Source organism: Osmerus mordax, chromosome 1 (genome assembly GCF_038355195.1).
Source record: "Osmerus mordax isolate fOsmMor3 chromosome 1, fOsmMor3.pri, whole genome shotgun sequence".
Taxonomy (NCBI): Eukaryota; Metazoa; Chordata; class Actinopteri; order Osmeriformes; family Osmeridae; genus Osmerus; species Osmerus mordax.
In genome coordinates this window covers 20,029,901-20,049,270 of record NC_090050.1, presented here as the reverse complement: position 1 = coordinate 20,049,270, position 19,370 = coordinate 20,029,901, and the positions used below count along the sequence as shown (strand labels likewise).

General features: G+C 45.0%; 1 protein-coding gene across 1 annotated transcript; it reads left to right on the top strand.

Moving 5' to 3' along the window:
* Positions 1-924: 924 nt before the first annotated feature.
* LOC136944633 (monocarboxylate transporter 2-like) lies at positions 925-8,209 on the top strand. Its single transcript, XM_067238477.1, has 4 exons — positions 925-1,138; positions 2,790-2,933; positions 4,465-5,316; positions 7,896-8,209. The coding sequence occupies exons 1-4, from the start codon at positions 925-927 to the stop codon at positions 8,207-8,209; spliced, it is 1,524 nt and encodes a 507-aa protein (XP_067094578.1).
* Positions 8,210-19,370: the final 11,161 nt, after the last annotated feature.

Here is a 19,370-nt window from a genome sequence, read left to right as displayed (position 1 = left end):
AACAAGAAGCACGAGCGCTGAATAACGTAACACAGGGGGCAAACGAGGCAACACGTGACGTATAAAAGTCAATAGAAAAGCCTAAAACACTACTATGTTAACAAAATCGAAAAACAACTTGCAGGGCAACTGGGTACAGAGGAACTGCTTATGGTAAGTCACTAATAAAATGGCGTTCCTTAGAAATATGCTCAGGAATTCACGTGCAACACTACTCTGCGACTGTCCACGTGTAAAATGCTGTTAGAAAGAATTTTGCACTAAATCAGGTCATATGTTTAACTGTTGGAAGTTACGTGCTACTATTTGATTGACCTCACAGAGGCTCGGATGGTTTTGTATGGTATGTGACGCAAACGTAACGTACAGCTCACCTTTTTGTCATTTTTGTTAAATGTTTGTATTTCTCAAGTCATACATACAGTAAGGGTAACATGAGCAAAATACTGTTAGCTGCATCCTTGAAGAGCCAGTCAGCAACCCTGTTCTATCATTAAGACAAAACTTTTCAACATTAAATACCTTAATAATTTAAAGTTAAAATTGCAGTATAGTAAGGCTATAAAACTATATACATTCTCATGATGCAGGAGTCATTTAGATCAATTATTAAATTTTGCAAACTACTCTACGTAAACTACTTAAACAACAACTTTAAGGGCTAAATTAGTTCCAAGATGATGGTCACATGCTGTTTGAACTTTGAGGCTAGGTAATCCAATCACTGAAGTTGCGGAGTCACATCCAGTAGTTCTCGACATCACAACAAGGCTCTAAATAGGGAGCAGTATCGCTCCACACTGTTAAGAAAGCCTGCAGTGCAACAGGAGTAAAGCATTCAGCTTGGTATGATTTAAAGTGTTACAAGAGAGTTTATAGATCTGGCAGATTGTGACATGGCTGTGTCTTCTATGTTGCAGAACCATGTCCGCTCGACCACCATCTACCCAGGGGGCTTGTCCAGATGGAGGCTGGGGCTGGGTTGTGGTCTTTAGCTCCTTCATCACCATTGGCTTCTCCTTTGCTATGCCCAAAGCCATCACAGTGTTCTTCAAGGACATTCAGGACTACTACTCAGTCTCCTCCAGTGAGATAGCCTGGATATCCTCCATCATGCTATCGTCTATGTATGCTGGTGGTGAGTAGACAAATCACACTAAAGCCGATCAATATTGCCCAAAGTTTGTTTGTTGTTAATGTGCGACAGCAGTTTAGTTTCTTTATTAGGGTGTGAAGAAGACACTACCTCATGTCTCATTGAGTCTCTTGCCGAAGTGGTGGACTGGCATGCCTTTTACACCAAACATGAACATGGGTGTGGCAACTTAACGTAGAAGCACTCATAGGCACTAGTCTGACTGGTTTCACACCCTCTCCATGCTTTCATATGACCTGCAAGGCTAAAAAGCATAGCCAGATCAAGCATACTGTGTCGTCACAGGCTCAGACAGTGGTCTGAAATGCCAAAAGTGGTGTTTTATGTCAGGAGTACATTAGTCTGATTCAAGAAATTATAGTTCTCAGATACCTCGTATGAATTACAAAATGATATAGAGTCATTACATTAAGAACATTCATAATATAAGATTTATGGAAATCAATCAGTGGGTGCAAGGTTACAGGACATAGCTTCCTGACTCACCTGCAGTCCCTAACACAAAGAGCCCAGCCCGTGAAATATCCCCCTACACAGACTCAGAGGCAAGCGGCTTCATCATGTTGTCCTTGGCTTGGCTTTTGCAATGTCACCCAGTGGAGGGAGAGACAGAGAGAATATATCAGGGGGTGGGTTCACCACATTTGGACCACACACCAGGTCCCCATGGACGACATGTGACAGCCACTTCAGAAGACCTATGACTTAAGGATTCACTGTGATGGCTATAATGGGAGAGGAAATTGGGATGGGGTCTTGGATGCCTCCCTATGCCAGTGTCACAGGGAGGATGTGATGTATATGTGAGCCTGCGAGTGCAGCCTCCTCGCTAGGGGAGATGGCCTTCTACTGTGTTCAGGTTATGTCAGAGAATACCGTTTATTACTGAAGGCCCTTTGAGTGGTAGTCAGGAATGTTTGCTTTAGAAAACTGGGACTTTCCGCTGTGGAACGGTGCGGTGCACATCTGCATTCAGATGATTAAGGAAACAGCATGCATTATGCATCAAGGTCATTGTCATGCTATCCACTAGCCTAGTGAAATGATTTGTTTTTCCACTGTAAATGTGAAAAGCTTCCCACTTAGCTACATATTCTGTTTAACTGTCCTGTCTTTATAATATGCATAATTCCATATCTTTGTAAATCACCAAGAAGGATTCATAGGGTTTGCGCAAGACATGTAATCAATTTTGAAGAATGGATTTTAGGCAAACAAATCCACATGTTATCCTTTTTTCCCTTCATGTGTACTCATAAATTAATCATCTTTTGTAAAGATGCTTTTGGAGAAAAAAAAGAGAAAAAACTGTCCGCCAACATTTGTAATCCTTTTATTGTTTACAAAGAATTTTCAATTATCACTAGCCTTGCAGAATTCCATTTCAGCACAGCTTTCAAAGGCAACATCTTACCATTTCAATAACCATGGCATGACTGTTTGTGTGATGGATGTTTCCCAATGTTCTCATATAAATTGAGACAGAGTGATGTGCTATTCTAATGTTCGAGCTGTAGCAGGTGTGGCTTGTGTGTAACAGTGCAATGGAGCCATTCTAATCAGCCACACTCACAATGACCCTTTCTCTCCCCCCCCCTCTCTTTCTCTCTCTTACGCATTTTTTCTTTCACAGGACCTATTAGCAGCATGCTGGTCAACCGTTTTGGAAGCCGCCCAGTGGTTATGGTCGGCGGCTTGATGTGTAGTGTTGCCATGATAACTGCTTCTTTTGCCAACTCCATTACACATTTGTACATATGCATAGGAGTGATCGGAGGTACCCATCCATTTCTTATCCCTTCTTTTGATTTCCTGTGTTTTATATGTACTACATGCAATTTAACTGTTAGTAAGAACCTACAATACAATTGTTGGTTGATTAGGACACCACACTAGTTAGTTCAGATAAAGGCACATGGAAATATAGTGTGACTAAGACCAGTAAACAGCATATTATTTGTATAGGAACAAAACAAACGCTCACAAAACCTAAAGTCATATAGGATCAGATTCGGGTACCTACATACCAATTTTGTAAAATGTGAATTAACCAGTCTCCCGAGTCTCACTCAGACCTTAGACTTGTTTACCCCACCACTGGCCCTACCTTTCCCAGCCCTGGAGATGCTTCTCTGGGGTAGATATCCACATCCTCTCCTGGTCTCTAGCTGCCAGCTCTGGTTCCCCTGGCTCACCTAGCATGCTATCTGGCTGGGCACAATACGTCTATCCGTGCCACTGGGCTCTGAGGGGATGAAAGGAGGACTGTAATTAAGACAGGGTAGTCTGTCCCAGTGAGGGTGGCCTTCTGTGGCCTCCGGTCCTGTCCCCTCGGCTACCACCCTGGTCCCCTCCCTGGAGTGCCCTCCACCCTACGATGCTCATTACCCAGCCTTGGACTAGTGGGGAGAATTAATATGGACAGGAGAGGACTGTTAGGCCAAGTGTGGGGCCATGAAGTTATCTCTGTCATCATCCCCCAGTGTCCTCTCTCTGTAACAGGCTGGGACATGCCCTTCCCCTCACACTCACTGAACTGAACACTTATGTGGAACACTTTTTCAGTGTTGAGTTCAGATGCAACAGGACTTGTGTAGCATCTTGCCACAATGTGTTTGACTTATAACAAGAACTGCAATTCTTAAATCAGTGTTCTGAAGACCATCGGCTATTCCCTCTGTTCAGACATATACAGTGTTTGAGAACTGTACCTACCTACCTAACCACCTAAATTACCAGACCTTTTCTCAGTTAAATTCAAATTAAAAACAAACCTTTTCTCCTATGGAGCAGATAGGTTTACTTTGCAAAGGTCCAATGTTTACATACAGGCCCTCTTGAAATAAAGTGAATACAACTTATAAAAGTATCTCAGTTGGCCTTGTTCAGTAGGGGATTGTGATCTGGAGACATTTAACAGACGTGAATGATCAAATATAGCAGTCAATCTAGCTTCCAGTAGCTCTTCATCTTCAAATAGAGACTAATTTAAAGAATAAGATGCTCATTTACAGGGTGAAATGCTATTAAATTGGATTTTTTGGAGAATGGAGCTTGTAGTGAATGAATTACCCTGAGTCTCTAATTTATTTCCACTTAAATGGAGGAATCATTTCTGAAATTATTCCAGCTTCCAGTAATGAGATTTTAGTTGGCAATGTGAAATGAGATGGAGCGTTAATGTGCACAAAGTAGAATTGGTCTTAATTTAATCCTGCTAGCACCTCCAGACGTTTAAGCTTAGAATGCTGCCTCAGAGAATGGAGAGTGTGAAACGTGACTTCTCTCCTCTATTCCATTACCCACAGGTTTTGGACTGTCTTTTAACCTCCAACCCTCACTGACCATCATTGGGAAGTACTTTGTGGTCAAAAGACCTATAGCCAATGGGGTGGCCATGACCGGAAGTCCAGTATTCCTTAGCATCCTGGCACCCTTCAATCGGTTCCTGTTTGACCACTTTGGTTGGAGGGGGAGTTTCCTCATTCTTGGGGCTCTGATGTTGAACTGCTGTGTAGCTGGGGCCCTCATGAGGCCCTTGGGTGACCCGCAACCAAGGTGCCTTACCACACAGCCCAATGGCATCCCAGCCGGAGCAGCCCAGTACCAGAAGCAGACAGGGGCTGTTGTGATGGGACAGAGCACCACACAGCTGAAGGGAGGCTTCATGAGGAGTGTTAACAAAGCCCTGGACCTCTCCCTCTTCAAACACAAGGGCTTCCTCATCTACATTGTGCCCAATGTGCTTTTGTTCCTGGGGCTGTACGCCCCTGTGGTGTTCCTGGCGCAGGCTGCAAGGAGCAAGTATGCAGATGAATACTCCTCCGCCCTCCTCCTCACCATCATGGGATTTGTGGACATGTTTGTTCGCCCAGGGACCGGGTTCATAGCCAACACCAAGTTTGTCAGGCCAAGGATCCACTATTTCTTCAGCTTTGCTATCGTCTTGAATGGTGTGTGCCACCTGCTCTACCCCCTGGCTCGTGGGTACTGGGGCCTGGTGGTGTACACTGTGTTCTTTGCCGTCGCATTTGGCATGCTGTTTGCTCTTGTTTTTGAGTGCCTGATGGAGATGGTAGGACCCCGGCGCTTCTCCAGTGCGGTGGGACTGGCTACCATCATAGAGAGCTGCCCAATGCTGCTGGGGCCACCTTTAGGAGGTAAGACCTACACACACACACACACACACAAATAACTCCCCTCCACTTCCGTCCCTACTCAGGGTGCTGATCAAACCACAATGCCAATCTTGGGTTTCAAAAAGTAGAGGAAAAGTTCTACTTTGGAGGACTAAGACTTCCTAAATGACACTGTAAATGGAATTAGTGCAGGCTGAGGTAGTGTGGGCAGTGTCCCCCTCCCCTCTCAGGTTCTTGGTCACGGGTCCCGCACTGTGGAGCTGGAGCAGAACAGCTTCCCAGGGTGTCATTATTGTAAGACATTCCAGTAGAATTGGATTATCATCGGTGAGCAGGGCAGCCTGGAGCGCATGGCCAGCCCACAGAAAGGCAGTAATTGGTCACGGTTATTTACTGGTGTAAATAAGCCGGGCGCGCTTGGGTTTTCAGGGCACGCCCGCTAGAGGATTCATCCTCCACACAAATTATGGAACGTTTTTTGGAGCTAAGAAGCCGTAAGGGTAATGAAGGTCTCTACGCGCCTCTCGTTCTCTTTATCTATTTCCCCTCGGCCTACTGCTGCTGACTGCAGCACAGGCGTGTACAACACCACAGCTTCCTGAGCACAGCAGTCCCCAACATGAGCAAAGTTCCTTTCTCTACACAGCTGTTATATGCCTTTTGGTTACTTCAACACTTGAAGACTGAACTATTTGTTTCTTATTTTCATGGAAAGATTGTTACCGTCACACAACTTCTTCACTGTCCTTGCAGCAATTTTCTTTTTCCATATTGCTCTTAATTGACTGTAGCCAGCATCTGTCTCTCACAGCACCTAATCGTTCTGCTAGAGTGTCTTGTTATAATCAAGAGAACACCGAACACTATCTCCTTTCATTCGGGCTCAATTATCACCCCAAAGTGTAAGTACAATGGCAGACACCACTGGAGACAGCAGGAGGGGCTCCCCTGTATGGGAATCAATTGGCAGGTCGAAATATTCCTCTTTCTCCCGTCTGACTTTTAATGAGGTGGCCCGCTGGTTGTTTTTCGTGTGACCCTGTTCTGAGGCATTCGTTTTAATGGGGGTAAATAAGTACCTCCCCACACGTTGAGCGTACTTCTGGAGGGGGTAGAATCTCTACATTTCCCCTTACAAGTCTCCTCGTTACTGCACAGCACTCTGCGCCACTGCCCCAAACCTCCAGGTCAGCCCAATTAGGAGGAAGTGAGTTAATTGCCATAATTAGCCTTTTGCTTTCTGTGTTTAATGAATCTCAGTTCAGACTTTGCTCATTATAGGCTTGTACCTGGGCCATAATTAAACCATGAATATGCTAAAAAAGGAGGTGACTCGAACAGATGGACTTCATTATCGTTCAGCCAATCAAGGGCTGTCTTAATGAGGGTGATGGTCATTTGCACACGCCCACAGGACGAAGCACCATCAATCAGATGGTGCCCGCATGGTGCTGTCTTATACTGACCCAGGGGCAAAGTGACCCCTCCCAGCACACAGGCCCACACACACACAAAGGATAACACATGCCCTTATAATTATATTGGACCCCCAAAAAAACTGTTCATTGAGATTTAAGATTTTAATTGTCTTTCTTAACCTGAAAACAATCCCCCTATATAACTGAACCTTGGCTCATGATGACCTTGTGTTCAGAGCAATTGGAAAAAAAAGTCCATAAGTTGTTAAAGGAAAGTTTGCAATCAACAACAGTGTGACTTAAATCACAGACAATAATCCACACAAAGGTGTTTGATATAATTTAGTATACAAATCCCTTCATGTTCTGTTGTGAAAGTAAATTTATAGAAAAGACAAAACACTCCAAATTGAGTTCTGTTTCTCATTCATTTGAAACGGCATCGAATTAATGATACACACGCAAACAAATTGCATGAACCCCAAAAACATGTAGGCAGAAAGACTGTGTAGAGGAGCTGGTAGGGACCATAGATCGATCCATGTCTGTGGGTGGGGGGGGGGGGGGGGGGGGTCAGTCATGGGTGGGTGGGAAGGCCTGAAATTCTCAAATCTGATATAAACCGTATTTGTCACTTTTCTTCAGAAGCGAGCTAGATATATATCGCTCTGAGAATAGGCCACTCTCCTGATTCGTTCTAGTTGCAGCAGGCCAAATTGCCTTCCCAGGGTTCCCTGGCGAGCGAGGCAGGGCATAATGGCTCCCAGTCATTTCCTACACAACTCCTACAGGATTGGCCTTTCTGGCTGGGCCGCAGTTTGAGAGGAGCACCAGAGCATCAGCCATCATACATCTCATACACTTCGGCAGTGAAAATGCGTACATGCAGCACCATTACTTTTGACAGTATGTTTGTTAAATGGTGTCGCCACTGCAGCATTGGTGGACTGTTTGTTGTATAGCAGCCATTTGCATCTATAGTATATTTTCTACTTCTTGTTGTTCTTTCATCTCCATTGCTGGGAGACATTTTTCTTCTACACAGATACGATTTGTTAAACCTCGTGGAAATGTCAACAGATACCCTTCCAGAAAATGTCACCGTCCCTTAATCAGTGTGCTGGTTGTCCAGTGTTCCCTGTAACATGACTCTCTGTTTGTCTCCATCTTCTCTCTGCTCAGGAGCCCTAGTGGACATCACAGGTGACTACCAGTACCTGTACCTGACCTGTGGGGCCATCAATCTGACTGCAGGTGTCTTGTACTTCATCTTGAACATCTACTACTACAGGGTCCTGGAGAGGGAGCAGGGCCAGGGGCAGGTCCGAGATGAACAGTCCCAGGAGAAGGGCCTCATGCTGGGGGTGAAGGAGAGAGGTCAGCCCTTAGCATCTGAATCAGGACAGGCAGTAGTGGAACAGACTCAGGCCTTGGAGGAGACCACTGCCCAAGAGGAGGAAATCAAAATAAAACAAAAAGCAGACGAGTCTAAGTAGCACATTATTTTCCAGTTAATAAGTAGATTATTTAATGCTTTTGTAAGGTACTGTCTACTGTCACCTCACCTACCTCACATGCATATATTTTTTATGTATATGCCTTTTTAGGTGGTTGTAATGTCATTGAATCTCAGGGAACTTGTTTCATGCATTCAGTTGTAGTCTTGGCAGACATTGTGTATTGTACTGTTTTTTTCCCAGTATTTGGTATCATTCTGAGGAACAGTGAGTATTTTTCAAAGTGTTAAGTTAAAGCACATAACTGAACGTATGGACACAGATGCATTGTAGTGGTGGGTCTCTCAAGTGAAACACTTCATTTTTATGCAGTGTTAATATTTTTGTTGATGTTGTTGCCAATTCATGGCATGCATTTTTTATGAACAAACTGAACATCCTAAATAGATTTATATTGAACAACATGTAAGTCTTTAATAATACAGTTTACCCTAATAATACAGTTTACCCCAACAGATCAGTTTTCTCTTTTAACTTTGGATATTTTGATGCATGATTTTGTCTAAAGTAGATGAGAAAGGTTAGTACAACTTGAATACTTTTTCAGATTTGTGTGCGTGCAATTTAGCTCCAGCAAAGACCAAGCAGTGCCTGTCTGCATCATATCCAACAGAGCAGGTATGTAAATAGGACTCAACAAGATAAATGGTGTCAGGTCTAGATCTGTACCATGCAGCTTTCACTGTTTGTGGCCGTGTCCAATTTTTCACACCAATTAGAAAACGGTGGAACAAGTTTGAAAATGTCAGCAGCTAGGGGTGTGACTACCTAATGAAGCAAGACCCGGATGTTCCAGCCCAGCACCCCCTCACGGTCTCAGGAAATAAATTACACACATGCACACACATACACACACACACACACACACACATACAGCGCAACCAGAACACCCCATGTAAGGTCTTAGGACGAGCCAAGGTGGGGTAAGCCCGTGAGACCAGGGGATGGTTGCAGAGTCGCCAGATCTGTTTATCATTCTTATGTATTTCATATCTCCAGCTTGCTGACCTCATGTCCCCTGCCCCCTGGGTTTTCCCACAATGCCCAGTGGCCATTGTCCTTCATGGTGTCATAGAGACATTCTAGTGTTTGGGTCCGCTGAGATGACTGCGTGACCCCTCTCTCCCCCACGTCAGGTCCAATATCCACCTTGCGCCTTTACACTGTTGGGATGAATCTGTTATACAAAGGCTGGTATTTAATATGTTGGTGTAATCTTCAGTCGCGATATTAGATTTCATTATTTTACTATTCTTCACAAAACTCTAATTAACACTGACTTCTGAATGATATGTCAGTTCTGCTTAAGATCCAACATGCTATGTGGAAATCAAGTCTTACTCTTTGCTAAGAATGGTATCGCCACATCCAGTACTGCTCTTCTCCAGGAAAACTGCAGATCTATAATCTTAACAGTGGCCACAATGTAAGAGAATGGATCTTTATCCTTAACATGGACCTTCTGACCTCTGGAACCTGGTATATCAGAACGGTTTAAAAACAATGGTTAATTGGATGAATTTTGAGTTGTCTTACTTCAACACTACGGATATCTTAGGATCGCCCACAGTGGTCCCTGTAGGCTCACAGCTCAAAGAGCACCGTCTATCAGCCCCAGACACTCAATAGGAGGCATGTCTTCAGATTAGATCCATGTGTTCAATCAGGACCTGCCACGTTGCTAACTTCACTACCTGCAAGCCTACAGAACACAAATGAACACAGCTGTATGTATGCATGACAACACACATTCTCAGCATTGGGGGTTTCAGTTGAACCTGTAGACCTTGTTATTTGTTCCAGCAGTGTGTCTCTGACCTTGCCTGGGGGAGATGACAGCCCTATGCTGTTTCGACATCACAACCATTGTCATCTATGGTCTGTATGACTGTGGAGAGAGACGTGATATGCAAGAGTCAATGTGTGATACACTATACTATTGTATATGTCAGAATATGTCCCCATTCAAATGATCTAACCCATTCAGGGCATGTACAGGACATTAAATTGCACCACAACAACTTTGTGAGGTTGCCACAGTGGTAGATCAAAAGGCTGTGGGTTTGAAAACCTCTGAATGTCACTTTGCATAAAAGGGTATGCAAAAAATGGGAAGGAAATACATTTTGCAAGCATTTAGAGAAACTCTACCCCTTCCCTGTACTTTGACATGAAAATAACAGATTAATTGACAGAAACTGCATATTTGACATTTTAAAAAAGCAATTAAATACAATACATGGTGTTGTGAGTTGTGTGTGTAGGTTACTTCTCACCAACTGTCATTAGGAAGGTCAGAGACCTGAGGCTGAGACTTCTTAGATTAGTCACTCATTATTACAGTGCTAAAGTTAGTCAAGCAGACTGACTGAAGAACCAACCACGAAGACAGGAGCTCCTGCAGCACAGACACGTCCTCTGAAAGCTTTTTGAAATATTTTGAGTGTCAGAAATCAACACAGTACATTTGCTGCTTAGGAAAGAAGACACATGAGCTAAATCAGCGGGAAACAGAAAATAAATCAATGTCATTGGTGGACAGAGATATAACCTTCCAACAGTTTTCTCTCTCGCTCTCTATCTCTCTCAAAAAGTCTCTTAAAATTGGATAGGAAATCTTTTTGTAACTCCTCCTTTCTCAGTGTTTCTGTGGACTGGGTTCTTTTTTTAAACGCCAATAGTAAAGCTGCGGCCATAATCTATCACTCTCCTGTCCACATCTGCGCTCTCTCTCTGCATCGGACAGCGGCTATTTCATGGCTGGCCTTGTCATCCCTCCAGCAGTGATAGATCCTGGGTCACTTTGGTCTTGGTACAATCCACCTCTCCCTCCATGCGACCCATCTCCCTCCCACAGATCTCTCTTCATGCATTATCTATTCACACCAACATTTGACATTGCCTTTTCTGCACAGCTCTCCGAGGAATAGAAAAGAGGCACTGGTTTCACACTGTTCAGCAACCAAGCACATTGAGATGGAGGGAGGGAAGGAGGGAAGGAAGGGGGGTGTCAGAGGAAAGGAGAAACGAAGGGAAAACTACAAAGCTAGGTGGAAGGAGAAGAAACGTAGCGAAAGGGAGAGGGGGGAAAAAGTGTGAAAGCCCCAGGAAAAAAAGAAAGTAAGAGCGCACTTACTGCTGGGGAGGTGCTGAAACCCCTTTTCATCAGTCATCCCTCGCTCTCTCTTTCTGTCCCGTCCCTGGAGCGAGGTAGGTAATGAAAGTAATTTAACGTACATCTATAATTAATTTGCTCTCTTTTGGCGTCTACTGGCGATCGGCCCATGTGGCTGGGCTGCAGCGGGTGATGGAGTGTGTTTATTATGTGTGTGTGAAGGAGCTGGCATGGAGGGGCAGAGGGCCGGTGACACGGTGATTCTGGAGCCATCACTCCAGCACTGGGCTGGGGCAGGAATATGGGCCACAGCTGGCCTCCCCTTCTCTCTCTCTCCTCCTTTGCTGCAGACTCCTGGAGACACACAGCACGTAGGACCGCCCCAGGCCAATGTTCTCTCACTATGTGGCCCCCCCTCCCCTCTCTTTCTCCCTCTCCCTTCACTCTCTACCTCTCCCTTTCTCGCTCTCCTTGTGAGCGTACTGTTCTTCTCTCTCTATAAATCTCCTCTGCATTACTCTCCTGCCCCTCTCTCGCCCATCCCTTCCTTCTTCGTTCCCTCTTTCCACTCTTTATCTGTGTATCTTTTCATTCTTTCTTTTCTTCACATAATATTCTCCAGTATCTTTGAGAAAACCCACTTAATGCACTTCAGGAATCCGTTTTTTACCCAGAGCGCTTCACACAAACACAGTTCAAACCCCACTGCCCTCAGTGCTGTCTCCTTTTGAAACTCACTGCTCTTTGAATCCAGGCTTTTTGAAGAGAATGCCCTCTGCATCTCTTTTTCAGAATGACTCACTCACACAACCCCCCCCCCACACACTCTCTTCTCTCTCTCTCTCTCTCTCTCTCTCTCTCTCTCTCTCTCTCTCTCTCTCTCTCTCTCTCTCTCTCTCTCTCTCTCTCTCTCAATCATTGCTCCCCCTTTCTCTCTATCCTCTCTCCCTCACACACACATACAATCTCTTTGTCCTCCATCCCTCCATATCTGGACGTGATTAAGGCTTTGTAAACAGCTGTGGACTAGGGCAGTAGGTGGGTGGACTTTGCCAGGAAGGTGGCCACACGTCACATTTTAATGGGCAGCATATGGAGCGTATGACTGATGAATGTGGCTCATCCCATGACAGGTGCTGAGTCGTCTGTTGCACTGACCCTTACTGCACAAGAGGCCAAATCAAAGGACACCTTCCTCCCTAACTTTGACCCCACTGGCCACGTGAACAGACATGCACTTTTACAGACTGTCACTGGCTCCCTCATGTTTCTCTGAGCTTGTAACAGTGATAATGTACACCTTGTGTAGGGTGAAGTGCCTACAAGGTGTACATACTTGCCTCGGGGGGAATGTCCCTGTACTTACTGTAAGTCGCTCTGGATAAGAGTGTCTGCTAAATGACTAAAATGTAAAGTAACTCTTCATATATTTTCCTGGGGCTGCCTTTCTCAGAAACCATTTACATGAAGGTACATTGACTACCATGTAACTAGCATTACTTGTAGTAACAACATTGTAGTTACAAAGGCACTGCTATGTAGTTACACTTCATCACAGTCTAATGTACACGTTATTACACAAGTGAAACTTGGTATGGGGGAGGTTGAGTTTTCCAGGGGTAAGTGGATGTTAACATTGATCTTGTTTTGGTGACACAACCTTCAACTGCCTCTTTACAACATCAACTCACCCCTTACACCCCTCCCTTCTACTGTGCGTTCTTACACATTTGCAACAACCTATACCGCTAAAACTACCATTTAATGACATGGTCATTCATATGCATGCACCTTTCTATTATGCAGGAAGAACAAGGTTTATAATTACTAGTTCTTCAGGGCCAGCCAACCATATTTATCTTTTCAGATGGTTTCCAAAACGTCTGTACGATGACACCACACCACTTATTTTTGATCATATTGTCATCCACTATTGTGTGCTGGTGGTCAATGCTGCTGGGTGAAGAGATTACTTGTTGTAATTGGATCTTCTAAGGTAAATGACCTTGCAGCGTTCCTCCCTTGTATAAACTGGAGATGGGAGATCCAGTGTGACACAGGAGCCCAGAAGATGTATTATGATTCCATGGAAACTGCCGCCCGCAATAAGGTCGCAGAGGAGGTGTTTAATTAGTCCAGTAGCCCTAGGGAGGGGCTTTTATTACCTCAATATGTCATAGGAGCACATCAGCTAGCGACCTGCCACCACCAACATGCCTGCAGAAGAGAGACAGAGAGACAGAGAGACAGAGAGACAGAGAAACAGAGAGACAGAGAAACAGAGAGACAGAGAGACAAAGAGACAGAGAGACAGAGAGAGACTTAGGTGTGGTTCCTGTGCCTTCTTGCATTATTGTTCACCAGTAGTAATTATTTCACTCATTATTTACTTGTGCTTTTAGAATGCCAGCTTATCTGGGGATCACTTTGGCCAGCAGAGAGGAGTGGCATCTGTTCCATCCTGCCCGCTTGTGTGTAGTGCCAGTTGGACGTGTCACTTCATCATGGGTTCACTGTGCCAGTGCTATTATCACTTGCCAACCCTGCGGATAGACACCCATTTAGAGCATGGAGCAGTGGACATTTACACCAAACATCATTAGCTGAAGCAAAGGAATTGTGTGTGTGTCCATTCATGGTGTATTTGTATGCATGTGTGTGTGTGTGTCCATGCATGGTGTATTTGTATGCGTGTGTGTCCATGCATGGTGTATTTGTATGCGTGTGTGTGTGTGTCCATGCATGGTGTATTTGTATGCGTGTGTGTGTGTGTCCATGCATGGTGTATTTGTATGCGCGTGTTTGCGAGCTGCTTGCCTGCGAGGCTCATTTGTGAATATACTGTCGGGCTGCTCAGATAGTGCTGCTACGTATACAAACTGATCAATAAAGTTTGTAGAAGAGGGCAGCAGTTGTAAGTGTGTATTGTAGCCTGTGGTCTGTATGGTGTGTCTGTGTGTTCATGGGAGCCTCAGATTTGTGTGGGTGGTGTGTTTTTGGCAGCCCTGGCTCTTCTTGTTGGTTCCCGGTGGTTCCCCACGTAGTGACCGGTGGGGTGGTTCCCCACGTGGTGACCTGTGGGGTGGTTCCCCACGTAGTGACCTGTGGGGTGGTTCCCCACGTAGTGACCGGTGGGGTGGTTCCCCACGTAGTGACCGGTGGGGTGGTTCCCCACGTGGTGACCGGTGGGGTGGTTCCCCACGTAGTGACTACGATACGTGAGCCTGTCTGAGCCTGCGAGGAGCCCTGGGTCGCTACAGACACACTGAGTGCTGACAGCTGGAGATGACATCCTCAATGCCTGTCTAGACATGAAGTGGAGCATTTCAGCAGAGTGGATGGGATCTGGGTGGTGGGAGGAGGGCGGCTGGGCACCAGACCATGTTGGAGACCCGTGTTTAACACGCCCACCTCTCCAATGTCACTAGGCGGGAGTCGGTGGTAGATGAGTTTGTGAGGGTTACTGTCCCCTCGTGACAGGCTGGTGATTTCGTGTGGATGGAGCAGTCTGGTTGACTACCTGGGTGGACCACAGACTGCTTGTTGGAGGTGATTCATTCGGTTTTTATACATCTGAAGTAAAACGTTGGCCGGTTATTGGCACAGTGCTTTGTATTTTTATTATTTCTCTGCGGCTTTATCTATGTTCCCTCTCATATTGTCAATGATTTAAGAAAGCAATCTGAGAGCTCCAGGAGCTATAGAGGACTGAGGGAGAGTGAGCAACAGGCAGTCACTCTGTTTTTGTGTATTTTTTTTGCAAACACTAGAGGTCAGTGTTGCTCCACTGTTGAGAGGGTCACTTACACGCACACACGCGCACACACACACTTTCTGTCTGTCTCAGTCTCTGTATCACTGTGGTATGAAGCTTCTACCCAATATATCTCCGTCAGGTTGGTTAAGCAGGGGTTTGACAATACTGACAAAAGGTAGCAATGATTCTAAAAGTCAAGCTCATAATTTACACATTGTGTAAAACGTGCCAAACGCTGGATGCAAGTAGTACTTGACAAGGACAACTACGACTGTAATAGAGAATATAAACTTTACATTAGAATTAAAAGCACTACTCTTGCCTGATTTTAACAAACACGTATGAGACAACAGATTTAAATTCAGCTATAAATCCCCCCCTACTATTGATTGGTGAACGTGTTGTCAACGGTTAGGTGTGATTACTGCTGACACGAAGGCCGGGGCTGAAACACAGCCTGGTAATAGCAGCGATGCGCTGTGCATATTAAATATAGAAGAGATCCTCGAGGAGTAATTAATATCGCACTGTGGTTATGAATTTCCAGACATAAATGGCCAATCGGATTTGCATGGCTAGCACTCTGGTAATTAAGACACATAGGGAGAACCGTCTTTAAATGTTTAAACGAATACCCTCTTTCTCTTTATTTTTTTACTCGGTGGTCTTCTCCCGAAGGCACAATTTTGTGGAAAAACTATGTGTTGACATTTAGCCTTTTTTGCCTTCGCACAGATCTGAGGAAGTGCATCGGAGACATTTCACAGTTTGGATTGGTAATAGTACGGGGTGTCGAGGGAGAGCCAGCGTTGTTTTAAAGACCCTCGACACTTGTTTCTCTTCGGAAAGTGGCCTTCAGTCAGTGAACGTGTGAGTAACTCCTAGCTTTTAAAGCTCGGCATAGGGGCTTCTTGTGCGCTGAAGTGTGTTCTCTCAGCTGCCTGTGTCCCGAGGGAAGACCCCTTCTTACCCTTCTCTTTCATTCCTCACTGGATTGTGTTCCCCCTGTGCTATCACTTGATGCCTCTAGAGGTTCCGTCGTGGTTTCTCTTAAATCATTCCGTCAAAAACCCGTCAGGTCAACTTCGCATCTGAGTGCTGTCAGAGGCTGGCGGAAAGTATTGACCTTGTGGTATACACGGTTATGCTAATCACTGACACTTGACATGCGATCATATTAGAAATCTTCACTGTCTATAGACAGATGGCTATTAACACGTTTTGTTTTGTGTGTTTTTGACATAATTTTGTGTATAGCTGTGTGCAGCAGGCAAAGCAATGGACAAAGTCATTTCCATGAATAATCGTCTCTATCCCATATCGGACACTGTGGGCTCTAGCCTGACTAAGCTTAGACAAGATCAAATGTGTTCACTATGCTGAAAGCATAACTACACCTGCATAATCCCTCTCTAAACCCATATTTAATATTCCCATTTTATATGTGCGTGTGTGTGTGTGCATTTATGCCTGGTGGTGATGCGACTTTGTCCTCCCCTTTCCTCTGCAGATGTGATGACTGATTCCCCAGTAGTGAGGCTCTTCCCTCACTCTGTGTCATTTCCAGGCCATGTGCCCCTCGGGGCCCCTTGACTGCCCCTAGGCCTGACACACATAAAGCATGGGCTCAGTCTCCACAGCTTATTTTAGAGTGGCCTCCTTGGCTGAAAGAGAACTTTCACTTTATGTAAATCATATTAATACATCGGCAACCACAGTTGCTCCGGAGGATTTCCACATGCTCTGCCTGAAGGTGAGCCACTGACAGTAATCTTTCTGTTGGGGGAAGAGACAGTGTTCGCATGGTCTGTTTGTCGTCGTGTTGCCGATGGAGGGAGGGGATTTAAAAGAGGTCACTCTCATATCATACTGCAGATGACCTGCTGGAGCGTGTAGAGTTAAGGATCAGGTACTGAGCTATATTTTTTACAAGGTCGTCTTGTATTTGAATGTGAATACATCTCAAATGTCTTAAGGTCAGTTGCCATGGGGCTCTGAGGGGGTCTGGTTGTAAAGAGGCAAGAAGAGGGTGATAGCATTCCCTGGTGATGCATCTTTTTGTTTCCTCTGAAAACCCAAGAGCACTGCATCTTCAGTGGACATAATTGCAACACCGGAAATAGGACGTGCACATTAACTATCTAAAGCAGGGAGTGTGTGGGTGCATGGGCATGCGGGTGTGTGTCAAACCTTTAAATGGATCACGTTTCGATCCCAGTAGAAAACGGGGGAGGGGGGAGGGGGGGGGAGGAACAACAACAGCAATTCCGTTTTTCCATTGAGATCCTGCTGCTTTGCTTTATTAGGTCTCTCCACTGTCTGCATCTCATCCCACCCAGCTCACACCTGGGTCCCTATTAGAGAGGGAGAAAGAGATGGGAGAGATAGAGAGAGAGGGAGCGACGGGGAGAGAGAGAGAGGGAGCGGGAAGATGATGACGATGATGAGAAATGACTTCCTGTGCGTTTCGCGTTAAGCACAGCTCAGTTTTGGAGCGAGCCATTGATCGCAGACTGAGGGAATGTTAATGTAATCGATACCGCCGCCCTGATGAGCATGTTCACAGGAAGTCGGGCCTGTCATCTTCCTCGTTCACCTTCCCCTGACGTCCAGTGGACTGGGAGGAGGAGAAGGGAGGGAGGGAGAGGATGAGGCTTGTCTGTCATTAGCTCCACCATTAGTTCACCTCTTTGAGACATCAAAGAGCCTTGCAGCTGGCAGGACACACATGGTAGAATGCTGATGTCTGACTTGTCGCAGATCTAAAGATCTCTCATCCCATTTGACACTGTAAAGACACAGGCGCACATTACAGCAAATACTGGAGTAACCTCAGGCTGTTCGGAAATGAAAAAGTTAAACGACAAGCTCGTTCCAAATGTAGATCTCCGCCACATCTAAGTCCTCCTCCAGTGCCCACATAAGGTGCGAGGGACCCTGGGCACTGCCCGTGTCTACTTCCCACCCTCTCAGGCCACAGATGGGCTGACTGCTCACACACTCTCTCAGTCCCTGTAGCCCCATGCAGGTCTTAATTACAGCCCAGTCTGTGGCTCTCTGACTGGGGACGAGAGCTGAGGGACAGGGACTGCAGACTCACCAGCCCAGAAGACTGAAGGTGAATACTGATGGAGCTACAGATGTCTGAGATGGGATTCGGGGAGAAAGTCGAATTTATTAAGCTCTATTGTTTAAAGTGTTGCTGCATGTGTGCATGTGCATCCATGCACCTGTCTGTGTGCCTGCATGGGTGTTTTCAACAAAAAGCAAGTGGGCATGAACCTGGGGCTTGATTCTTCACACACAGTAAGAGGATCAAGCCATGTAGTGATGACAAGCCCCAGCACACACACACGTTTCATGTTTCTCCAGCAGACTGGAACACAAGCAGCAGCCTGATTACTGGCTTCGCTAATCACTTATTTACCATCTGGTCTCTACTGACTGAAAACCATCTCACAGCCCACCATTAACAACAACTGTAAAAAAAAAAACATAAATGACAACTGGATTGCCTCATTTTGGTTTGAGCAGAGTAATAAAGATCAGTGATGAGCAGAGATGGCAAGTAATGAAGTACAAATACTTTGTTACTGTACTTAAGTAGATTTTTCAGGTATCAGAACTTTACTTCACAATAAAATGTTCTGACAACTTTTTACTTTCACTCCTTACATTTTGTACACACGTATCTGTACCTTCTACTTCTTACATTTTAAAACCAGGCTCACTTGCCATCTTGGCACTGTTGTTCCACTGGTGTTCCACTGTCATTATTTTTTTGTTGTCTCAAACTCCAGAAGATGACCATCCCAAATGGTCACCTGTCCTTTGTGGGGTCATCAACCTCAGAAATAGTTAATACAGATAGCCATCTGTCCTATCATAAACAATCCCCCAACAGTTTCTAACACTTTAGGACCTCTTCAGAACTTAATGATCTCCCCTTCCTGCAAACAAGTTGTTCCAGCATGTTTCTTACCAATGCTTACAATTCGAACTACATTTAAAACGCATTAATTTTACATACCTAAAATTCTATTACAGAAGTAACAACTACTTTTTACTTAAGTATATGTCAGAACTTCTTTTCTTTAACTTAAGTGAAAAATTGTAGTCGGTACTTCAACTTTTACCAGAGTCTTTTTAAATGTGAGTATCTGTACTTCCACTTGAGTGAAGGATGTGTGTAGTTTTACCATCTCTGGTAATGAGTAAGTAGATTGCTCTAAGTTTCTGTAGAGCAAAAGTGGCCTCTACCTAATAAT

What these genes read in the sequence shown, in the direction of transcription:
- LOC136944633 (XM_067238477.1), top strand. Translation starts at nt 925, where the DNA reads ATGTCCGCTCGACCACCATCTACCCAGGGGGCTTGTCCAGATGGAGGC. An exon ending in ATCGTCTATGTATGCTGGTG is followed by an intron (nt 1,139 to 2,789) that starts GTGAGTAGACAA and finishes TTTCTTTCACAG; the next exon opens with GACCTATTAGCAGCATGCTG. An exon ending in ATGCATAGGAGTGATCGGAG is followed by an intron (nt 2,934 to 4,464) that starts GTACCCATCCAT and finishes CATTACCCACAG; the next exon opens with GTTTTGGACTGTCTTTTAAC.